This window comes from Ptychodera flava, chromosome 1, assembly GCF_041260155.1.
Source record: "Ptychodera flava strain L36383 chromosome 1, AS_Pfla_20210202, whole genome shotgun sequence".
Taxonomy (NCBI): Eukaryota; Metazoa; Hemichordata; class Enteropneusta; family Ptychoderidae; genus Ptychodera; species Ptychodera flava.
The window spans coordinates 14,174,052-14,199,718 of NC_091928.1; the positions used below are offsets into that span (position 1 = coordinate 14,174,052).

General features: G+C 36.4%; 1 protein-coding gene across 2 annotated transcripts; it reads left to right on the forward strand.

Moving 5' to 3' along the window:
• Positions 1 to 39: 39 nt before the first annotated feature.
• Positions 40 to 24,243, forward strand: LOC139130921 (G-protein coupled receptor GRL101-like). Of its 2 annotated transcripts, XM_070696746.1 has the most exons (17): positions 40 to 107; positions 788 to 999; positions 1,469 to 1,887; positions 2,201 to 2,320; positions 2,550 to 2,669; positions 3,020 to 3,136; positions 7,859 to 8,153; positions 8,791 to 8,907; positions 9,488 to 9,604; positions 9,792 to 9,897; positions 10,194 to 10,262; positions 10,794 to 10,865; positions 13,455 to 13,526; positions 14,083 to 14,155; positions 14,339 to 14,410; positions 16,417 to 17,441; positions 22,379 to 24,243. In XM_070696746.1, the coding sequence occupies exons 8-15, from the start codon at positions 8,814 to 8,816 to the stop codon at positions 14,366 to 14,368; spliced, it is 633 nt and encodes a 210-aa protein (XP_070552847.1). In that variant the 5' UTR covers positions 40 to 107; positions 788 to 999; positions 1,469 to 1,887; positions 2,201 to 2,320; positions 2,550 to 2,669; positions 3,020 to 3,136; positions 7,859 to 8,153; positions 8,791 to 8,813; the 3' UTR covers positions 14,369 to 14,410; positions 16,417 to 17,441; positions 22,379 to 24,243. The 2 variants fall into 2 exon arrangements, with proteins under 2 accessions (XP_070552847.1, XP_070552839.1); XM_070696738.1 differs by lacking the exons at positions 8,791 to 8,907; positions 9,488 to 9,604; positions 9,792 to 9,897; ... (5 more) ...; positions 16,417 to 17,441; positions 22,379 to 24,243 and having other exon boundaries at positions 7,859 to 8,147.
• Positions 24,244 to 25,667: the final 1,424 nt, after the last annotated feature.

Genomic DNA, 25,667 nt, shown 5'->3' on the forward strand with positions numbered 1-25,667 from the left:
TCGTGAGTGTATTTCTGATTATTTTATTGGCTGTTTAGGTTGTCAGACGAAGTCCAAAGTGGTAAATATAGATGGACAGATGGAAATCCAATGAGTTATTCCGACTGGTATGTACATTTGAAGAACGTTACTATCTTCAATTGATAATCATACCTTGTCCCAGTTCTTAAGTCAAAGTTTGAAGACCCGCCTCTCCCAAACGCTGTGCGCCCACGGCCGGCTTCGGCGGGCCACAACGCGTGTCTCCCGCCGAGCCTCTGACAATTGCCATGGTCTCGGGTTCCCATTGTCTCGAGTAGAGTGCATGAAACACTGGACCTGATAAAAAATCATAAATAGTAATTTAGAGGCAGTCATTTCAAAATGCTTCAAAGTGAAATTGAGTAATTAAACAAGGTTCTTTGACTCTATAATTCGTCTTACATTTCTGCAGATTTAAAAATTTAAAAGATAAAATGCGGTTCAGAGACAGATATTCGGACTCTCAAACTTTGACAACACTATTTTGGCCTACCATGGGCCCATGTTGAAGCTTGTTGAGTAAACGAAATTTCCATTTGCATAGCTATGTTAAAATCAGGAATTTTATTTTCCATCATAGACATAACACAGGCATGAGGCCATTCACACTTTCAAACATCGTTAACGGCAGCAATAACCACCAACGCAAAATAGAAACTACAACACGTAGTTTTGTAAGAGGACAACAAATTTAGTGAAACTGTCCTGAAAGTCATCACAAGTGATTCTGTTATTGAAAGCATTTAACTGTTTGATTGTTTGATAGGGCAAAGGCCAGATATGATGACGATTACAACCAACCGGATGGCGCTAGATTTGAAGCGTGTTCTGTGATTGATATGGTCGATTTCCATCGCACCGATCAGTGGCATGATGTTTCGTGTGGTTTAAATACAGTTAAACAGTTTATTTGTAAGAAACCCGCCGCGGTTTCCGGAGAACCAGAAAGTGACTCGTATGTCGGTGTATCTCACTACGGCAAGTATTAATTTTCTTACTTTTGACAACCGTGGTTTTCGTTGTAATAATTGTATGCATTTAAAATGTTTCAAACATAAAAAGGTCACTTGATATGCCTACATTATCTAATCGCAAATTTGAATTATCATTTTTCGTTTGCTTATGTGCCTATCCGCAACTTTCAACCATGATAGTTACTTTTGCAGTGCATCAAAAGGTAATTCATTTCCTTATCAGAAATTGACGATTTCTTAGCAAAACAATGCAAGAATTTTCGGAATGATATACGACTCTTAAATGAACGACAGATTACCAGAATATTTATAATACGGGTGTCATACAAAACACTGTTACTTGACATTAATGGCAGGACTACATTCAAAGCAATGACAAAACCCATCGTCAATACACCGTATGAATGTAAAAGTATGAATGTAAATACGTGTACGTATATGTTCATTAAATGTCTGTGACGTAATTTTCACAGCTTGTAAAGATTCTTCTTGGGGAAGACACGTAAACATTTGTTTCAAACTAGAAAAAAGAAACATTGGAGCAGAGGAACAGTGCTCAAATCCCGACATTGATTTTAAGGATATAAACCGACTAGAATACAGACTATATCCTACTATCTCAGCCACATCTGGTCTATAAACGTAACTGGGTATATACTGCTTATGAAAGATATCGCGGTAAACGATGATGTCACCGAACTGATCGGAGGTGACTGTGCAACCGCCGCAGACAACAAGACCGGATGTTACATCGGTGTCAACAAAGATAAGCAAATTGCTGACGTCGGCAATTCCAGAGCATGTCTGGGCATGGATGCATCTGATTGGACAGTTGGATTGATGGATTGTGACGAGGATATTACTTTAGAGATGTGTATGACACAGGCATCAGGTAACCGTTGTTTTCTTAATTCCATTTATGTACTAGGTATTAGACTAAATTAACACGGAGGATAGTGTGAAAGACTCGTTTAAGTTGTTTTTCATTGAAATCGCATCGTTTGTAAATGATATACGAGAAACTAACGGTTTTTTTCCATCTTTACAACATTTTCCTGTATAAAATGTAGAGTATATGTGTTTATATTTTTCTCAGGTGTTATCATGTAATGTCTTTAACAGAGCACATTGGTTTAACTTTCAATGCCTGTGTTGGTCGCCGACTATCTTGATTTAACTCCGCAGTAATTTGTACTTATTTGCAGTGACGACACACACGTGCGGCGTCGAGGCGTTTGAATGTGCAGGCAATGAGTGCATTCATCCTGTTTATGTATGCGATGGAAACTCTGATTGTACCAATGGCTTTGATGAGATGAGATGCAGTAAGTGAAGATAGACCTCCTCTACTTGAGTTGATAAAACGTGTGAAATATGCAAGAAGTGAGAAGAAACTAAAGAATCACCATCTTAAACTTTAGTTAATTTTGTAAAATTTTTCTTTGGGCTGCTTTTTTCTCATTACTTCGAAATTGGTGGCACTTTATCACGTGGTACTTGAATACTGACAATGCACAATAGTGTAATTGATGGCAATTCATATTTGTTCTGCAGATATGGCGGTAGCTTGCCCAACGAATACCTTCCAATGTGAAAATGGAAAGTGTGTATCGATGACGTTTTACTGTGATTTCATCGACCACTGTGGCGACAACAGTGATGAAGAAAATTGTGGTAATTTATGGTAGTTTTCACTCAGTGTGTGTTCTATTAAAAAGATAACAATCGAAAAACATATCGATATTTATATTCTTTGTCATCATAATGACAGCTTCGTCACGATTTAATGGCGTTTGTACACTATTCACTGCCACAACCTCTAAAACCAGTGCCATTCTGATCCACTTCCAAATCTCAGGAATTGCTAAAGAAATTGTCCGAAAGCATTGTTGTCACGTAGCGCTTAGGTAAATTACACATAAGTCGTGTGTTCCCTATTCCATTGAGACAATATTAGTGGGGTTCTGCGAGGTTAACGGGCAAGGAAATGCAATTCATGATCAAAGTACATATATTTTTTGCAGTGTATCCAAACTGCACAGTGGGTCAGTTCAAATGTGACAACAACCAATGTGTGGATAAGTCAAAGTATTGCGATCTTATGGAGGACTGTTACGATGGATCTGATGAAAAGTATTGCGGTAATGTCATACCATACGATTTCTTAACTTTGAGCTTGAATGAAAACTACACGTGGATAATCAATACGCGGCCAAAAGAATTGTAGTCACGTAGCGCTTGGTAAATTACACATAACTCGTGTACTCCCCGTTCCAATAGCGATCTTTCACTAATTAACGTGGAAAACGGACGAGAACGTCGTATTTCCAAGCATGCCATTGGTCCGCTTTCGTCACATTTGCATGTCTCGTCGCAAATTCTGCAACGCGGTTGGACAGTAGCCTAATTAATTAGTAGCCGTCGAGGACTGTCCGTTCCTTTCGTCATCTCTCGTCTCATTATAATATTCGGGCACTGCTTTGTGTCACGGACAAGACAATTGACAGAAATAGTTGCAAAAAGGGACCGTTCATTGATGCAGTTGACGGGAGGGGATAAATTGTCATGTTAGGTTTATATATTTGGAACCTTGGATTGGCGGTGAGATTTTTAGATGATAGGGTTCACATCGTGAGAAGCACGACTTCCACAGGCCAGGAGGTAAACCATTCATTTTTGCTAAGATAAAAATACATATTACATGCACAATATACGCTGATAGTAGCGATGGTTTTAATTCACTTACACATAAGTAACCAGGCAAAACAGAACCAAACAGACAATGTTGCAGGATTTTTCCCTAGCGACGTCTTCGCGCTAAGTTAATTTGGCGCTGGGCGAGAAAGGCACACATATCGGCAACTACTGTCATGAACCAACGAGGTTGGTGGTACAGTTCTTTTGTGGCCTTATAGGTCTTGAAATAGACTATCACGTGCTCTACCTTAATGCGACACCGATCAAATTCACGATTGAATATTATGCGATCGATTCGGTTCTCGCCAACAAGCTGACTCGCTGGAGACTGTCAGAAGAGGATACTTGTTCATGTATCCATGATCAGCTAATAAATATGTATCATTCAGAACATCCAGAGCCGATGCCTGGCAGCAACTGAAATTGTCCTTTGTCATTTAAATGGCCCCCCAAAATCCAGACTGTAGATATATTATATTCCCCCTGTTGTCACAAATTAATTGGGTGCTCATCGCATGACACGAGAATGTCCGCTGTAAAAGTTGTGTTGTGGTTCCGTTGTTGGGCGATATATTGCGCGCAACGTACCGTCAATGGTGCATATTGCGTTTCGAAAAAAACTCCCAGTGTCCTCGGAGAGTTTCAATATCCTCCCTTGAAGGCCATCTCACCATTCCTCTGAAATAGTGCCACAACAAGGGTACCAAACGCGTAATTTCTCTGGAAACGGTTTATGCTAACTTGAAACCATGATGCCAGTGTATCTTCATTTAGGTACTTTCTTAACCAGATCAGGACCAGCAAGATTTCTTGGTGTCATCGCTCGACGCTCAGAACACTTTGACCTTGGATACAGATCGGTGACAATCTGATTCAAAGACTCCTCAGTTTCGCCAGTTTGCATCCAGAACAATGCAATTAAGAAATACATTTTATTTTTTTAAATTTGATTTAAAACAGGTGATAGATATGCAACGTAATTTTGCAAGACTAAAGACGCCGTGAATATATCAAGGGACGACTCGAGTTAGACAGGTTGCGCAGCCTACAATACCACAAGCTTTCATAAAGACAAATCCCTAGAATTACAGGAACACGATGGACAGGTGTGCATTTATATCGACACTCACTCACAGTCCTGCCATCCATGTGTCATGCGCGAAGCTATTCTCTGATTGGAAGGCATGAATCAAGTGCTACCGTGGCGGTAACACAGAGCAGCGCCTGAATATTATAATGAGACGAGAGACGACGAAAGGAACGGACAAGTTCTCGTCGACTACTTATTAATTAGGCTACTGTCCAACCGTGTAGCAGAATTTGCGACGAGACATACAAATGTGACGAAAGCAGACCAATCGCATGTTTGGAAACACGACGTTCTCGTCCGTCTTCCACGTTCTTTTAGTGAAAGATCGCTAATGAGACGCAATTAAAGGGGTTTCACGAAGTCGACGGGCAATACAATGCAATTTATGATTAAACTAAGAATTGAATGTAAGGGTAAAACCATGCGCCTGTGTATTTTACCTCTTGCTGGCACATTTTCCAAATATTAAGGTAGTACGCTACCATTCTATATAGGAGAGCGCCCTCTTTTGTCCAGAAGATGTACATGTTCCTTTTAGACTACCTAACCTGGGTGAGCGTGAATAACAGGACAAAATGGCAAAAAATCATGCTAGTGAACTTATGATATTTCTTTCAGAAGTTTTTAGAATCAAAACAATCGAAATTATATTTTTGCACACCGAAAAATCGACAGTTATTTTTATTTTGAAAGATCAGTAGAGAATAATTAACAATTGTAGCTCTGACATAATATCAGTAAGCTAGAGGGTCAAATCTCAGGTCTAACAAAATTCACCTTTTTTCGTCACTTTTTGCTGTTTAGTAAGAAATTTGCGTGGTGACCCCACCTTTTTTTGCTTCTAAATCAAAGACACTGTCTGTTTGATAGATATTGCTGTACTTTTTAACATTTTGAAAATTATTTTGTGCATTTATATGAAGTTTATATTTTTAAAAATACTAATTTTACAGTTAAATGATAAATTTAGGGTCTAATATTTAATTTTTAAGACAAGACATCACAAGCTTTAGTTCATTGTCCTAATTCAGATGTCCTGGCAATGCAAAAATGTGGTATGCACACTGGGACCTGTTAATCGTTTGCGATAAAATAAAGATTCTGCTGGTAAGTGCAAAATTTCGCAAAATGGAGATTTAGTGGTTTTCTGTCAATTTTGGCATGTGTTTTTTTCAAAATTTTTGCATGGGTACCCCATATTTTTTCATATCTTTGCAATGTACACATAAAGATTATTTCAGAAAAGTCAACTTCAAGAATGTGCCAACATTTTTGGAATGGTAGCGTACCTCCTTAACATACATTATCGGACAGTCAAAACTTTAAAGAAAACTCATACAGACTGATATTATGCTGCGATACTAACAGTTTCTCTTATTATCAAAACAGAAGTGGAAGGTAGACAGATATTTAGACTCTCAAAGTTATATTATATTATATCATGCTACCATGCGCCATTCTGATTGGACGAGAGCTCTTTCCACCGATGCTAAAATACTGTTTTAGCACTGATAGCGGTGGTAAAACGGGCCCCTAAACCAGCATTTTCGAAAATTGCCCGGTCGGTGCATTTGAACGTACCTATCTAATCAATCCATAGACTCTCGAGAAAAACAGAAACAGTCCACTTTGTTTCAAAGACCGGAGACCAAAATTTGATACGCAGATAAAGTGTGGGTCTGTAACTCACCTCTTGGTGTAAATAAGTTAGGATACATGATGAAATACATCTCTGAAGCAGCACATTCGGGGTGTGATGCACACAAATATTAGGGCGACATAGCGCACCGTGAACTTTGTTTGATATTGCGGGAGTCGAGACGCGATATATCTACCACTCTTTAAAATAAGATAGTATTTATTCATACACAAATAAATTGACACTTCCTCACAGTAACGGTATGTCAGATATTCTTTACCAAAGTTTTGGCTGTAACAGACCGAGGTGTCCTAACGATGTAGACCAAGAAGTTCAAAATAACAATGGGATGACTCCTGGCGACTGCGACGAAAGTTGACATCAAATGCAACGAGCAGTGTCAGCGTCCAGCTCTCCCTGCATCGGGCAACACACTCTACACAACTGTTCATCACAGTTGCAGTCATCGCAAGTGTGGATCATTTCAAAACTGCTTGTTTTCTGGTACAATTAACGTCCAAATTATCCATCAAAAATAGATCCTGTAACTTCACTGTGCCACCTCTGAATGTCGCGACGGTCGACGTATACCGTATACGCGTATGTGGTACAGAATGAGACAAATCTATTTTTAGTATGCCAAATAGCCAGGACTATTGTTCTTATGTGAATTTACGAAAATAATTGTTACTTTTTTCTTTTGATTTGAATTCTTAACCCATTTTCTGTGTGACTGCAGCAAGGATTTTTTGACAAGTATAGTGTTCGTGTTGCATGCGACATGCGATATGAACGTAATGCGGTTTATCGTAGGATACTGATTGTGAACTGTACGTAATCCCAAATGTAAAAATGCTCTGTCTCCGGCGCAGAATTTCCGACGTTCGATCTCCCAGACGTCCGTTTTCTGCATTTGGGGCTTAGAGTGATGAAAATACCCAAGTAACACAACAAAGACACACAAGTTGATATAATATAATAGCAATAACCACCTTCGTAGTCGGGTAAACACTCGATTTTGGTACAATGCGCGACATATAGCACTCGCCTATCGGCTCGTGCTATATGTCGCACATTGTACCAAAACCTCTTGTATACCCCCTGCGGCGGGGGTTATTGCTTAATTATTCGTGTTTTTCTACCACTTAGGGGGCTTATTTTGAAGCCCATGGAGTAACAGAAGTATTAACCAGCATATTTTTATGAGAATCGCAAATGTTATTTTTCCCGAACGAGTTAATACGGGCATGGCCTCCGTTTGAACTTCGAGTACCTGGAAATATTTGGTAACTAGCCTCTCTAGTACTGAATTTTGCACAATGACCCCTGGTTGTGTTCTTTGATTTCTACATAGAAAGTTTGCGCGTTTGGCCGTAATTTAAATTCACTTTTACGATATCACTTAGCTACCCTATATTTATTATTCAACCTTTACAGATGTGTGTAATGGATTCCAATGTTACTACGTTGACTGTATACCCGAACATGCGAAGTGCGACGGAAGAGTTAGATTGCGGAGGCAATCGAACGGGAGGACGAAACGGATTGTGACTACGGTGGTACTGTCTCTAGCTCATCGGAAGACGTCGAAATGCCAATTCAGAGTTGTAATGTTGAAGAATTCAGATGCCTTAATGGTCCATGCATGGACCGCAAGTGGTTGTGTATCTACGATTTTGATCAGTATGGCTATCAAGGGGATGTCGTGACGTCACCCATCTCAGGAATTGTGGTATGCTTTCGATGACCCTTAGTAAATAAATATTTATTGATCTAATAATTTATTTCATTATTTATATATTAAATGTGTATTCTGCTTATTTATGATTTTATTTTGTGGGATCTATTTATCAATTCGATTTATTTAATTATGTATTATTTATTTATTTATTTATTTATTCATTTATTTATTTATTTGTTTGTTTGTTTGTTTGTTTGTTTTACGTTGGGTTACTCATCAGATAATACAAGGAGGGCATTAAAAGCTCTATAACTTCTACTCTTGATTTATCTTCCATAATTTGTCGTTGTGTTGTTTCATTTGCTTCAAATATTATCAAAATATCGCCTGTTTTTCAATTTTTCAGCACAACTTATGCGTGCGTAACGCTCAACGTTATACATTGACTATAATTTCTTTGTCAAGTGTTAAATTTCATATTCTCACAAAGTATTAAGTTCAAGGCCGGCACTTTGCGTTCGAACGTAATTAAAATAAAAACAAGGGAAAACTATATTGAAATTGTATTAAGGTATGCAGCTATTGTCCCTTAACTGTCTTCTTCACAACGAAAGAAGAACATATGATTTGAAGCAAAGCGAACGCCTGGAAAAATAAATTGCCTATCTATCTTTACCATTGTTTTCAGAACTTTTCAATTGTCGTGATGATATGTTTAAGTGTCCTGATGCCTACTGTATACCGCTCCATAGGCGATGTGATGGTATTTTTGACTGTCCACGAGGCTCTGATGAAGAGAACTGTGGTAAGTGATTTAAGTTGAAGTGCAAATCACGATATCGTTTGAATGGTGTCATCAAAGAGACCGATTTCCGTCGACCATAATACCACAAATTATTCAATGCAATCGCGTCAACTTTTTCAGTGTGAGATTCCTTATTTTTCCTGTGAGACGAGTATCAGTAGTTGATTTACTGTTTCAATCCGGAAAGAGATTGGAATTCTTGCAATCTTTGTTGGAGCGTACATTCAACTTTCTCTTTGCAGTTTTATACTTCTTTCTTGTTGAAACCTTCTACTCGTGATTAATATATAATGTGACCTATTGAATATCAAATGGTTCTATTGTCATAATTCATGCACCCGTATATTAAGTTCTATCTATGAAAATAGATGAATTTTCCGAGAGATGAACTGCAACAAAGTAAGTTATTTTACGACTATAACGAATGGAATTTGATAACGTCAGACGTCATCTAAAAGAGAGCAAGATGCGCGGAAATTGATGATGTAGTAATCATCTTATTATTCCATGATCTTAGCCATTATAACCTTTTCAAAATACACATAAGCCTTAACGACTTTGTTTTCCTTTATGAACGCAGGAGTTTACCAGTGCCCAGGACATTATCGTTGTCATGGAGAGCAAAACTGTATACCGATATCTCAGAAATGCGATGGCGCCAAACAGTGTCGGCACGGGGACGATGAGCTGCTATGTGGTAAGGTGGTGTGACACTGTCATGTCGAAAGGAAAGGGCCGGAATAGGCCGGACAAGCCTAGCAGTCTTTTCAAATAAGAGCAGCGTAGATGCTCACATCCCAATCGCATGAGATTCCTGTACACTTCAATGTCACAAAATGTTTCAATTTTCCATTACAAATGTGACATTTCGCCTTTTCTTTCAGGTCTTACCTGCCCCTCGGATTGTACTTGTCATGGATCTGTTATTGATTGTGCATACCAGTCGATGAGTTCCTTTCCATTGTTTAATGGTCAGGACATCAAGAAACTGTGAGTCTCCATACCCTTGCACCGTTCTTATAGGCAACATTAATCAAGTTATTGTTACTTCATTAATTACCTCAACCCCTTTGTCGATGGATCAATTTTGACTCGTTATTTTCGTAAAATAATCAGCCTAACTTAATTATTTTGTGAAAATCAATAGCGCAAGAGAGAGGTAATTTTTGTACATACTATTCCAACAACTGTGCTCATGCCGTGTTACAACCAACGAATCTGATCTTTAGAGAAGAGTTGCATCATTAAATTATCATACATTCAGATGTACTGTCTTTTGCCACCAGGAACATGACCGGAAACGACGTTGATGTTACGGAAGTCGATTTCCGCTATTTTCAATTACTGGGAGAACTGTAAGTAGTGAATAGTCTACTTATTACATTTCTATTTCATCCCCTCATGTTTTCAGATCACCAGAGTTTGGAATCACCTTGACTTCAAATCTCTATTTTGGGATAACCTTTTCTCTCAAATCATCATGTTCAAGTTTTCAAATCACCATACAAACTGAATTCATCATGTAACCATGTTTTCAAATCATCGTGTTTTCGAATCATCAGGTTTTCAAATCACCTGTTTTCAAATAACCATATTTTGATCTAGCCAAGTTGTCAAATCACCAGGATTTCAGATCACTATATTTTCAAGTTACCATGTGTTAAAGTCACCATGTTTTAAAATGACATGTTTTTAAGTCTAATTTTAATCATTATTTCTTGTTTAATCTACTGCCCGTGAATTACTCAAGCCAAAGCCTGACACTGCACTAATTTGCCCAGAAACGGAAGTGATTACCTTTTGACTAGAGAAAGGTATAACGAGAAAGTAGGAGGTAATGATTTATGTGTAATATGCAAGTTGTGTCTTTCTAAATCTTTTTTCAGAGATCTTTCAAATAATTCAATAACTGAGATACGCCCAAGACAATTTGAATTCCTGAAAAACCTGTACTTGTTGTAAGTATGCCCATTAATAGGTAGCACAATATTTCTACTTCTGAAAAGCTGACATTAGCTAAATGAGTACTTATTAATTGACAAAAGTGGTAACGTTTTAGGACATTTTCATCACTTTTCAGCTTTATCAAATAGGAGCATACTGTCATTGCTTTCCCTATAATATGTTGAAGTAAACAGTATAAGCATGACAAACCTGTTTCATGCTCTGTTATTGTCAACACATACATTCTTATCCCTACTGTACAGACACACAAACTATGTTAAAAAGTTGAATCCACATATATATATATATATATATATATATATATATATATATATATATATATATATATATATATATATATATATATATATATATATATATATATAGAAGAAACTTGGGTTGAAACACACTACCACACCTGGTTGTTAGGTTCCAAACGTATTTATTATACCTCAAACACAACGTTCGCTCTAAATTTAGAGCTTCTTCAGGTGTTTTCTACAATAAAAAGTACGAACATGAAAATTACAATGGTTGAATTGTGTAGGAAAACGAGCAATGTAGAGTTATAAGTCTGTAAAAATCTGGAAATGTACATGAATGACAGGAGAGACTAAAAATTACAATGGTTGAATTGTATAGAAAAAGAGCAATGTGGAGTTACAAGTATCTGAAAATCTGTAAATGTACATAAATGAAAGGAGAGAGACTAACCTCGAGGTTGTGAGTACGGTCAAAACTGTCTGGACCTACGCCGAGAGCTGGAAATTGGCGCGCTGAAGTCCAGGGGGGGGGGTCCCTTTAAATACTCAAAAGCTGGTATGTGGGGGCGCTGTTAAATGCTATGTAAATTATGCGCGCCTCACCATTCTGCAACATGTGCGTAACATTCTACAACAATCGCTGATTGAACGGGATTACCCTCTCAACCTCGTCAAAGAACAAATAAATAGAGCGAAATTCAACCCTAGGCCGGCTCTCCTTCAGTACAAAAACAAACAGGGAGACTGTCGAATCCCACTAGTCTCGACATATAATCCCCGTCACCCTAACTTGAAATTCATCATGTCCTCGAACCTCCCAACACTCCATAAGTCATCAAGATGTAAAGAAGCCATCCCTAACATGCCAATTATATCATATCGACGCAATGTCAACCTCAAAGACCTCCTTGTCCGCTCAATATTAACAACGCCGGAGAATCCAGCCCCGGTTTCACCAAATGTCAATCTACGAGGGGTTGCAACATTTGCAAATATACCCTTAATACATCACAGTTCCAAAGCACAGTCAACAAGAAAACATACACAATCAGAAATGCCATCAGCTGCAACAGCAAAAACGTCGTATACCTCCTCACATGCCAACGCTGCCATAAACAATATGTCGGGGAAACTAAAACATCTCTCAGACTTCGTTTCAATAACCACCTCTCCTCAGTGCGTCATAAAAAAGATACCCCGGTCGCCATACATTTTAATTCTGATCAACACAGTATCAGTGATGTTTCAATAATTGGCATCATCCAAGTCAATAAACAGGATGACAAACTACGCAAACATTTAGAATCACAATGGATCAAAAAACTTGACACACTGTCTCCAGCTGGCCTAAACATTCGCCCAAAATTTACATAGCATTTAACAGCGCCCCCACATACCAGCTTTTGAGTATTTAAAGGGACCCCCCCCCCCCCTGGACTTCAGCGCGCCAATTTCCAGCTCTCGGCGTAGGTCCAGACAGTTTTGACCGTAGTCACAACCTCGAGGTTAGTCTCTCTCCTTTCATTTATGTACATTTACAGATTTTCAGATACTTGTAACTCCACATTGCTCGTTTTTCTATAAAATTCAACCATTGTAATTTTTAGTCTCTCCTGTCATTCATGTACATTTCCAGATTTTTAAGACTTATAACTCTACATTGCTCGTTTTCCTACACAATTCAACCATTGTAATTTTCATGTTCGTACTTTTATTGTAGAAAACACCTGAAGAAGCTCTAAATTTAGAGCGAAACGTTGTGTTTGAGGTATAATAAATACGTTTGGAACCTAACAACAAGGTGTGGTAGTGTGTTTCAACCAAGTTTCTTCTATCTTCACCCCACTCCACGCTCCACTGGGGATCACCTGAATTCCTACAGTTTCTTATATATATATATATATATATATATATATATATATATATCTATATATATATATATATATATATATATATTATATATATATATATATTTTAAATACTAGAAAGAATACATAACAAACAGAACATAAAATGTTAAGATTCATCATTCACATACGAAAACTTAATGAGAAGGACATTAAAGATGTATTTCTTAATTTCTGTTGGTATGGATTAATCTAAATTTACGTCACTTCCATCTAAGATTTTCTCTTGTGCATAATTTCGCGTGTGGTGTTATAGTAATGAATGTTAGAGCGAATTATCGTCAATGGTGTGGCTCAATCTACAATTCTTCTGTGGTGTAAATTTTTAATATCAATACGTGATTTATGGGTTAATCATCACAAGCGACCATACCAACTTTGATTTTAACTAACCAATGTTGCTAACTCTGTCCTTAATTTTTATTAATTATAGAAACCTTGGAGCTAACAAAATACGTATTATCGAAGCAAATGCATTTTACGGACTGCAAAATCTTCGAATGCTGTAAGTATAGAGTCGATTAAGTCGTCTCGTTCTCAATAAATTTAGATTTTAGCCCAGAGTTAAAGACGTCAATTCGCCGGGTTTAAAGATAACTTTGTGATTGAAAACCTGGTTTTCTTGAAGGAATTGTAGTAGCTTACATCAGGCGCCACTTACCAAAGGTCAAATTCTGTAAACATCCCTGGCATTAATTCTTTGAATGAGGAATAGAAAACTATTAACTGATGGAGAATTTTTAGCCAAAAGCCTTCTAAGAAACATTTACCCGATTTCTTTAGTAACAAAGAATACAAATGTAGTCAGCAAAAACAGCAGGTCAGCAAAGTGTTGTAGAAATTTTACTTTCTCAGTACTTGTCCCTAGGCTAATTCTACCTAGAAGGCATTTAAAGGGTAGCTTAGTCTCAGTACTCTGATTGTTTATCATTGCTATGAAGCAAACAAATGGCACGAATATGAGCCCCTTGATGTAGACGACATACTTGCACCATTACATGATCCATTATGGCAAGTGGCAAGAGAACATCTAATTATACGTATTTGCATTTTCTTCGCAGAATTTTAACCGGGAACAACATTTTTTTTATTAACGATGAGGCGTTTACAGATCTACATAATCTTCAACACACTGTAAGTATAAAGGTCATCATCTATAGTGTTGCTTCAAAATATACTTTACGACATAATTTAGAACCTACACTTCAACAAATGATGTTTATCGGTTTATATATGATAACGTCAAGTTGTCAACTGATAATTAGATGTTTTCAGAGCGTTAAGGTTCACACTTCTATATTTTTCTCCCTTCCGCAGGCATATTGCAGGAAATTTATTCCAGGCTGAAAGTTCTGAGCTGTTTGTACCTTTGAAAAGACTCACTGAATTGTAAGTATCATGTTAATACTCTAAATATAGTCATTCTGCTAAAATCCTTGGTTTTAAATTATTTTTAGCTCACATTTTGACCAACGTGAGCTAATGTCATGCGCTGCATGTCTGTCTGTCTCTCGTGTATGAGTGTGTGTGAGTGTGTGGGTGTGTGTGTCTGTCTGTCTGTCTGTTTACACAATAACTCAAAAACACCTGAAGGGATTCAAGTCAGATTTGGTAGACAGATACCATATGGTACTTGCAAGAAGTGATTACATTTTGATAAGTGCAATTATCGTTTGTTTTCATATAATGTTTTCCCTATGGAGACAATAATGACACTGTCACATATATCAGAAATACAACACAAAATTTCATGAAACTTTTCACACATGACAATCTCGGAGCATTATGACGATACTGCAAGCGTCATGTAAATTGTCTGCTCATTTGCATATTTAATGAATTTTTGTAATAGGTGACATAACTCTGAAATTCCTGCGGCAAATTGATGAGACATACAACAAATATTGGTAGTGTAAATTTCATGAGTAGCTCAATTGCATATTTATGAAGTTTTGTAATTACTCAAATAACTCCAAAATAACTGCACCAAATTTGATGAAATCTGCTGCAGATACTGATCCGACAGATATCTGACTGTGTTATAAAGACTTTAGAATTGTTAAGTTAATTAAGTGTTCATTTACATATTTAAGTAGCTTTAGTCATGTAACTCCGAAATAATTGCACAAAATTTGATGAAATCTGCTTCAGATACTGATTCGATAGATAACTAACTGTGGTGTAAAGCATTAAGTAGTGTGAAGCCCCGAAATAATTGCACCAAATTTGATGAAATCTGCTGCAGATACTGATCCGACAGATATCTGACTGTGGTATAAAGAATTTAGAAGTGTTAAGTTAATTAAGTGTTCATTTACGTATTTAAGTAGCTTAGTCATATAACTCCGAAATAATTGCACCTAATTTGATGAAATCTGCTTCAGATACTGATTCAATAGATAACTAACTGTGGTGTAAAGCATTAAGTAGTGTGAAGTTAATTAAAGGTTCATTTACATATTTAGTGAACATTTTTATGAGGTATATAACTCTAAAATTACGGCAACATTTTTGGTAAAAACCTGCTACAGATATGGATCTGATAAATATCTAATTGCGCTTTGAAGCAAGTTTCAAGTTAATTAAGGGTTCATTTGCATATTTAATGAACTTTGAATTTAGTAATATTACTCAAAATTACAGCATTAAATTTGATGAAACGTGCTACATATGTTGATCTGATAGATATATAATTGTCCCATGGAGCATTGAGCAGTGTCAAGTTAATAAACAGCTCATAAATATATTTTGTAATGAGTGATTTAACTCAGAGTACTGTGCGAAAGGAGATGTAACCTGCTACATACAATGATATAACAGATATGTCATTGTTCTATGAAGCATGCTACTGTTATATAATGAACCTGTTGTTAAACACGTAAGCACATTCAGTTCACATGTGGGTATTGAAAGTCAGTAAGAATAAAGGACAAGTATCAATTTCGGGCGCATTTTTGGGTAAGGACATAATTAATTTTTCTTTCTTGACAATGATAAGCATTGTTTTTGTGAAAATGTTTAGCAAACAGTCTTTTTTACCCAGATGCCACTCTGAGGTCAAAATTACATCAAAATTACTAACCGCGTTCTGATAAAAGCCTTCACCACCACCAAACTGTCAGCCTATGACAATACAATAAAATTGTGAAATAGGTGGAACTAAATGTTAGCTGTGACGTGAACTCTTCAAGTGCGCCGCCGCTGCTTTAATAGAGATCCAGATGTCGTACTGTTTCTGTCATAATAGCCTAATTTTGAGTCTTGATGGCGTCTGCTTTTAGGTGTGTGTAACCTTGATAACATCAATATCATATACTGTTCGTTTGGAAATGTTCATTCGTCATCGCCTTCTCATGAAATACTTGTTTTATTGTATATCTTTTATACATTTTCAGACATACCGATGCTTATAAATACTGTTGCATGGCCAGAAAACACCAAGAAGTGCAGGTATGCTCACCGCCTCCTGATGCATTCTCATCATGTGAAGACCTAATGGCCAATCAAGTTTTAAGATGGTCTATCTGGATGCTGGGAATAGCGGCCTTTTTCGGCAACTTCTTCGTCATCGTTTGGCGTATCAAAGAGAAAGACTTGGAAAAGTTCACACCTTCCTCATTTGGAACCTGGCTGTAGCTGATTTCTTGATGGGGATATTCATGTTGATAATTGCTTCAGTTGATATGCATTACCGCGGTGTTTACGTCACCTATGACGCCTTCTGGAGAAGCAGCCCATTGTGTAGTTTTGCTGGTTTCCTTGCATCGCTGTCGAGTGAGATGTCCGTCTTTTCCCTGACATTTATGACCTTTGACCGCTTTCTTTCGATAGTTTTTTCCTCTGAAATTCATTCGGATACACCTGAAAACTGCCATCCTAATTGTGGCTGTTGGTTGGATAGCCGTTGCATTTCTAGCTTTCTGCCTCTTGTAGGTATCCCGTACTTCGGCGATAACTTCTACAGTCGTTCTCCAGTCTGCCTATCTCTCCACCTTACCAACGAACAAACACCCGGATGGATATACTCAGTTGTCATTTTCATCTTCCTTAACTTCCTGTCCTTCATTGCTATATCAATTCTGTATCTGACCATGTACCTAGCTATACGACGCACAACTTTGGCCACTGGTGTTCAACTACCACAGACAGCAAGAGAAACCGCAGCCATCGCAAAACGAATGACGCTGATAGTGCTGACTGACTTCTTCTGCTGGGTTCCAATCGCTGTAATGGGTATGCTGGCAATGACTGATACAGTCACAATTCCAGGATCTGTTTATGCTTGGACTGCAGTCTTCATCTTGCCTATCAACTCAGCCATTAACCCTTTCCTCTACACCATATGGATCTTAAAGATGAGGAAAAAGCCACAGCAACCGGCGGTCAATACAAATATAGAGCTACGGAATTTGAGAAATGGGTGAGTACATTTTAGGAACTAATTGTTTGCTAGCGTGTTCACACAAATGAGCATATGTCGCAATGACGTCTGTCTGTGTGTCTGTGTGTCTGTGTGTCTGTCTGTGTGCTCGATATCTCAAAAACGGCTCATCACATCAAAAACCAATCTGGTATGTAGATTAAGTTTGCAAATGGCAAGAACTGATTAGTTTTTGGTGGGTGTGGCTTGCTTACTTTTTGCTCATTTGCATAATTAATGATTCTAGAAAAAAAACATATATTGACAACGACTGCACACAATTTGATGAGATTTGCTACAATGTTGCTACAAATGTTGATCACACCAAGATATTAGCATCTGTGAAAGATATTAAGGGGTGACATAAAAGGTAATGGATAATTTGCATAATTAATGAACCTTCCTAATTAGGGGTATATGTCTGATTTGACTTGATCAAAATAGACAAAACTTGGTATGTATATTGAAGATACTATGATTTAACATTATTGAAAGTCATTAAAGCATCATTTTTACTTCATCAAACACGTAATTTGCATATTTAATGAACTTTTGAATTTAGGGATATTATTTGAATTGACTTGACCTAAAATGATGAAACTTGCTATGTACATTACAGAAACTATGATATAATATTGTTGAAAGTCATTAACTATTTTACTTCAGTCAATGCCTTATTTGCATATTTAATAATAGACATATATATATGAATAGACCTGAAAAAAGTTGATGAAACTCGCTATGTACATTGACGAAACTATGATATAACATTATTGGAAATCATTAAGCAGTTTTACTTAGGTCAATTCCTTATTTACATATTTAATGAACTTTACTAATTAGGGATGTATATTTGAATTGACTCGACTGAAGTTGATGAATCATGCTACATATATTGAAGATACTATAAAACAACATTATTGAAAGTCGTTTAAACTTTTTTACTTCAGCCAATTCCTAATTTGCATATTTAATGAACTTTCCTAGTAAAGGGATATTAATCTTTATTGACTAGACCAAATTTGATGAAACTTGCTATGTACATTAAAAATACTATGATACAACATTGAAAGTCATTAAGCATTTTTACTTTAGCCAATTACTTATTTGCAAATTTAATGTACTTTCCTAATTAAGGATATTTATCTGTCTTTACTAGGCCAAAGCTGACGAATTGCTTTGTACATTAAAGATAGTATGATACGATATGATTAAAAGTCATTTAACATTATTTCTTCAGCCGATTCATGATTTACATATTTAATGAGAACATTTCAGTCAATTCCTTATTTGAATATTTTAATAAACTTTCCTCATTGGGGATATATACTTGGATTTAGAATTAATCTATGATGAATATCATTCATTACGTTTATCATAACAATTTCAATGAAGTTGCAAACATGTGGCAAAGCTTCAAATTTACACATAACTGCAATATATTATGAAACACGTGAGCATTTTCAGTTCATATCTGGTTAGGTTTAGTACATAAGTTAACAAGTACCTGGTGAAGTGTAAGTGATCGGCTGGTGCTTCAGTAATTATAAGTACAGACACGATATGAAAATGAAAATAATAAAAACTATAGTGTTCCGATCCCTTAACGAAAATACTTATTAAGTTGCAGAAAAAAATTGTCAGCGTATTATACGTTTATAATCCCGGTCTAAGTTTTGCGTCATTATAAGGCTATCATTGTACAATTATCTGATGATGCAATAAATGTCAGACTTGTGGCCAACTCGTGAAAACTTTACACTATAATGATCACCTGAAAAAAGGACTTAGAATAGACTGTAGCCTAATTTCAAAATGTCATTATGTATGCAAATAAAGTAATACTTACTTTGTCACGCCCACCAGCAGAATTGTCCACTCAGGTTAAAGAAATATACATTTTTACTATAACCCAAAGGGGATTCGAACCCCCACAACTCACGGAAACATCGCCTTCCTGTTAAGCCTCACACAAAACCAGTCAGCCACCTCTTCCAACCCAAACGTTGGTCACAGTAACCGACTTAGATGTTACGATTCTGTGCGCGACCGAGCAACACAGTGTGCATGGAGCAGACGACACACAGACACAGTACAAACACACATATAGTAATCGGAAAAGCACGAAGCTCTTTACTGAGCTATCAGACAAGTAAATATCCACCAGCAGAACTGTCCACTCAGGTTAAAGAAATATACATTTTTACTGTAACCCAAACGGGATTCGAACCCCCACAACTCACGGCAACATCGCCTACCTGTTAAGCCTCACACAAAACCAGTCAGCCACCTCTTCCAACCCAAAAGTTGGTCACAGTAACCGACTTAGATGTTACGATTCTGTGCGCGACCGAGCAACACAGTGTGCATGGAGCAGACGACACACAGACACAGTACAAACACACATATAGCAATCGGCAAAGCCCGAAGCTTTTTACTGAGCTATCAGATAGACTCGGGGACAAGTAAATATCCACCAGCAGAACTGTCCACTCAGGTTAAAGAAATATAAATTTTTACTATAACCCAAACGGGATATGCAAATGATGAGTCAATTGCCATTGATCGCACTCATTTGACTTTTTTGCTTGTGTCGCACATAAAGCGACATTATGGAAACAGTTTCCCACAAGTCGAATTAAATTCAGTGAAAACAGCTTTGATATATAACCTTATTACATATAAAATGCAAATGAATTGATAATCAGTACGTCCTTCTCATCAACATTTCGCTATAAGAAACACTAATCATGACAAATGTATCCAGAAAGTTCAATCAAATTAAGCGTACTCAGCTTTCATATATGACCTACTTAAAGAAGTTAATTTACTATACAAATGAGCTAACTGTCAAACTCAAAAAAAACTTTCCACACATCCACAATAATGACCAAGCTTCCTAAGAAGTCCGATCAAATTATGTACATTGAGCGTTAATATAAAGCCCAATTACTGGAGTTATTATATATGCAAATGAGCTAATAATCATTATATCATACTTATCATACTTGATATGCATTATACTATGTAATACACTTTCCTTAAAGTGCGTCTAATTTCAGTATTTCAGTACACGAAGTTTTTGTCATTAATTATGTAAATGAGTAATCATCAGTATGACACTCATATGATTAGTGTACCTCAAAGTCATATTGGATGAAATGAAGTGCATTCAGTTTATATTGCCTAAATGATCTCGTTTCTTGCTGTGACATTATTGTTGAGTCTACCATTATTGCAAAGTCCCATTAGATTTCATCAATTAATTCTTAAGATATCGATTGTATGCCCATGGAATTATATGTGCAAATTTGTCTTTGTGTGACATAACCTCAGGGGAACTTTTCACGCCGGGTCAGTTCATGAACCTACCACACGAAAAACATTCCCTGTTTCCGTTTGAACGTTTAGTTATGTGTAGAACAAATATTGATAGTCACGGTAACATACACAAATACAGCAACATGGGCAGTTTAGACAAGAGTCATGACATTGACCAACTTAGTGTAATGTACATGGGCCAAAAATAATACACTCTTATTATATATACACAAGTGTTCACACACGTGAGCTAATGTCGCACCGATTTGTGTTTATCTGTATGATTGCCAGTGTGTTTGTCCGTGTGTCAGTCTGTCTGTTGGCATCTTAAAAACTGCTTACAGGATTGGTATTGAATCTGTTACATAAATTGTTCGTAAATGGCAAGCAGAGGTTAGTTTTATTGGGTGTGGCTTTGGTATTTATGCTTATTTGTATGATAAACGATTTTAGGAAGAAAGGGATACATAAAAAACAGGTGCACACAACCTTCATATTTGCTACAGATCTGGTCACCCTTGGATATATCAGCCATGAAAGTTAATTGCTAATTTACATATTTGATGTTCTTTGATTATTAGAGATATACGTCTGGATTAAGTGGACCAAATTTTACGAAACCTGCTGTTTTTCTTGAAGATATAAAAATAAAAATTAGTGAATTTTTTAATTATTTTGATCGGCATATTAAACTAATTTGCATGATAGACAACAGTATTAACTTGATCAAAGTTGACGAAACATGCTATGTTCAGCGGAGATTCTATGATATAACATTAATGAAAGTCGTTCAGCATTTTTACATCAACCAGTTACCAATTTGCAAATTGAAGGAACATTCCCAATCGGGCACATAACTATTAAGACTTTGCCAACTTATAATGGATATTTATGAAAAAATGATATATTGCATAGTGAAAGAAATGTTGAATTTTCATATCAGCTAATTCATATTTTGGGGTTTTTTAATGAACATTCTTAATCAGGCACATTAAACTGAAAAGTTGATGAAATTTACTGTGTCAGCTGTTTGGTAATTTGTAAATGTAATGAACTTTTTAAATTTGTGATAACTGGAGAATTTGACCAAACTTGTTGAAAGTGCTATGTATACTGATGATAACGTTATATAAAAGTAATGAAAGACATTTTATTTATTTTTTATAGCTCCTTAATAATTTGCATATTGAATAAACGTTCATAGTTGTACATGTAAAGCTCGAAGGACTTGACCGAAAGCATTTTACAGTTACAATATATAGTGGTGATACAATGACAGCAGTCGATGAAACTTTGTACTTTTATTTTACCTAATTACATAATTGTATACCTAATGATATTTTTTTGGAATTTACGTACTGTGATTATTGTTTTTGACGTTGATCATAACAATTTCAGTGAAGTTGCAAACTTGTGGCAAAAGTTTCAGTTCACAGACAACTGCATTATATATATTGAAACACGGGAGCATTTTAGTTCAATCTGGTCAATTATGAACCATGACCTCTGTACATGGAAATAAGGCTGATAGTATTAAATTGCGTCACCTTGTGAATCATATTTATTAAAATTTACATCATCTGTTTTTAACCATTTTGTCTTTCCAATTTATTTAGATACGAAAATATGTAAGAAAGGGACTCAACCCGGATGATTTACTTGAGTAGTAATTAGAGAATGGACAGACATGAAGTCAATTTATGTAGTCTGGCAATCAGAGAATGTCGTGTTCGTACGTCCCATGATGTTTCGCTTCGTTGACTCGTGCAAGAACTGCTCAATGGAGTTATTACTCGCATTCGGCGGACCTGAATACATGAGAAGGATTCTGACATCGTTGGAGGCGTTACGATCCAAACCCTTGAATAGGATTATATTTATAGGATTTATTTGTATGATATATAATCGTTCAGGTACTTGCTTTATTGAGTCTCATACATCTTGAGTCTCATACACCTGTGACAAAAAAGGATATATATATATATATATATATATATATATATATATATATATATATATATATATACACAAAATGTATACAATGTGCCCTCATATGTCATTTAATGTACATGAAAAGTAAACACTACCAGATCAAATATGATGATGCCAAAGGAGAGTTCATTGTATACTTAGCCATTTCGAATACCGCATGTAAACTCAGCATATTTATTAGAATATAATTTAGCGTCGATAGTTCAAACAGTTAAAAAAAATGCTAAGAGAACATTCTTCGAAAATTCAATGCAAACGTCTTGCAATGTTACATTAAGAACAGTGAATTTCGTAATGTCGAACACAAGTTTGAAATACCTGTTGTTCACAATTAGTTGATGAAAAGATAGAGATCGACAGCATATCGACTAGCTCTGGATGTTTTTCTGCCGATAAGGGTATACCTTAAGACAAGATTTGATAACAACTCGTGTATAGCCAAGTTTTTCACGTACAAACAACGTAAAATGTTTTGAAATCTTCAAGAAGTCATTGCTAAGTAAGCCTTGCACATTCCATGAAATGAATCGCATACTCTTCACAAAGAGTTTCTTGACTTGGCCATATCTTGGACAGTCTTCTCTGACCACCTCATCTGTCATTTCATCATGTCTACAAAATACCTTGGCTACGATGCATAGGCCGTAGGTGCCTTGTAGTTTACAAACTTGAACGGCTGTTTATTTCCTCTTGGTCAACTCTTGACGTTTACCGAAAAGTTCCTTAACTATGAAACTTTAATGAAAATTCCTGATGGACATATATCCCACAATGGCCAACGTCAAACGCAGCTTATTGATCATATTGTAAATTTAGATTGATTAGATTGTAAGTTGTTTTCTTGAACGATGACCATCGTCCTATATTGGATGGTATTTTAATCAACTCTTTAAGTTAATTTGGTAACGTCCTCATAAGCCAGAAGTATATTGTAATTTACAAACTTTTTAAGGCTTTTGTCGCTTTTACCAGTTCTTTACACTAACCGAAAACATTCTTCTTCAACTTCAATGAATATTTTCGGTAGAATATTACTCAGACAATGACTTCTTACATAGCATTTCATTAATCGGATGTAGTTTTCACTCATAATTTTTCACTCACCATGATTATTGTTCGATATCACGCTCCAAAGAATTTCGCGCAAAAGACATCATGAAAAGGCTGAGAAGATCAAGTTTTGTTGATTTTTTTCGTCTCTGTCTGTCACCACAAGGAAAATGTCAAAGTTTTAAAAATCACACATTTGTGGCTGCTTTTTGTTTCGAATATTATAGAAATAGATTTGGTCAAAAATGTTGAGACACAGTAAAGCCTGTCTATTACATTTCTGTCAAATTAAAACGGCATTTAATTGCCGTTCATTCGTTTTTCTCCAATAATGGTCAATTTTTACCCAGCTCTTCAGATATATAAAGAACACTTACAATAAAATGTACTCATTTAAGGGAATTAATAAACACAATTTTTGTGATAATTGCATTATTGACTTAAAGGTCTGGTTTGGCACCAGTTTGTCTCATCAGAAAGATTACCAAGCAGCTTAAAATTGCAATGGAAAACAAAAGGCTATCACACATCCATAATCTTTTTACCGACTAAAACAAAGGCGATCCCAGGGATTGCGAACAGTGCCTTTAAAAGATTTCCTATAAACCACTGTCGGGGGAATATTTGGTGCCACTTAACAAATTCGTTGTGAATTAATTGAAATGGTAACCACAGTGTCAATTGATACATAGGAAATCGTTCAAAAACGAGGAACGTATCTGTCCGGTCTTTGCCCTGGCTTCAAGTGAACATTAAAAGAAGCTCCAATAATCAAGTGCGTACTTCAAACACAACAGATTGTACAATAATAATCTTCCATCCTACAAGTCGTCAATGTTTCCCTCGAAGCCCATCGGTGTTACAGCAAGTTCTGTGAATCAGGAGATCACAAATGCCATTGCATTGATGATCCTTCCTGATTTAATGCTCTGCCGACTGATTCAACTGCCTCATTATTTTGTGTATTCGTGTACATTGAAATTACATCTAGTGTTACTAGTGTCGCATTGGCCGGTACTTTGATTGTATCTTTGGTGTATGTTGGTTGTTCCTTGACGATTTGTTTGGGAAAGTGGTCAATGAATTCTGGTATGTGAAATGTTGGACTGGAGCTTCCTCTTATAATTTGCCGCCCCACGAGCTTAGTTCCTGGTGGCGGCATTTTATGTAATTTCGGTAGAAGGTACCAAAATGGTTTTCTTATTTTTCTATTGACTGGATTCAAATATTCATATATGGGATAGTTAATATGTTTTCATTGTACATTTCTGTTGTGATATTGTGTATGTCTTCTATTGTAGTGTTTGTGTCATCTATTGCCAATTTTGTGTACATCGTTGATCGCTAAGTTGACATTGGCATTCTCTTATGTAATCATCAGTGTTTAAAACTGCTGTCCCCCGTCCTTTATCAAACAGTTTGATGGTTATCTTCTTGCTTTTCGATAGCGTTTTCAACACTATTTTTTCTGTATGTGTCATGTTTGCGTTTCGAATAGCTGTGTAAACAATAGCCAATTTTGTCGCTTCCAAATAATTTTCTAGCTTTGAGTTCTCAGTTGTATGAGGGATCCATTTGTAGTTCATTTTGAATGGGTGTTGTATGGTTATCAAAGATCATCAAACAATTACATAATCAAGCAGCAAGCAACGAAATACATGATAGCTCTGCTAAAAATAATTTAAAAACAAAACATTTGAATTCAACGATTTGAATTCAACGGCAAATATGGGATGCTCTATGCAGATATTACATTTTACGAGACAGAAATGAGAATAAAGAGAAACACAAACAACAAATACCGACCTGGCTGAGGTTCAGGGACGATGTTTTTCTGACTTTCATCGGAACACAACACGAACT

Coding starts and splice junctions, on each gene's coding strand:
- LOC139130921 (XM_070696738.1), top strand. CDS start 1,659: ATGAAAGATATCGCGGTAAACGATGATGTCACCGAACTGATCGGAGGT. Junction 1,888..2,200: donor GTGTATGACACAGGCATCAG/GTAACCGTTGTT, acceptor ACTTATTTGCAG/TGACGACACACACGTGCGGC. Junction 2,321..2,549: donor CTTTGATGAGATGAGATGCA/GTAAGTGAAGAT, acceptor TTTGTTCTGCAG/ATATGGCGGTAGCTTGCCCA.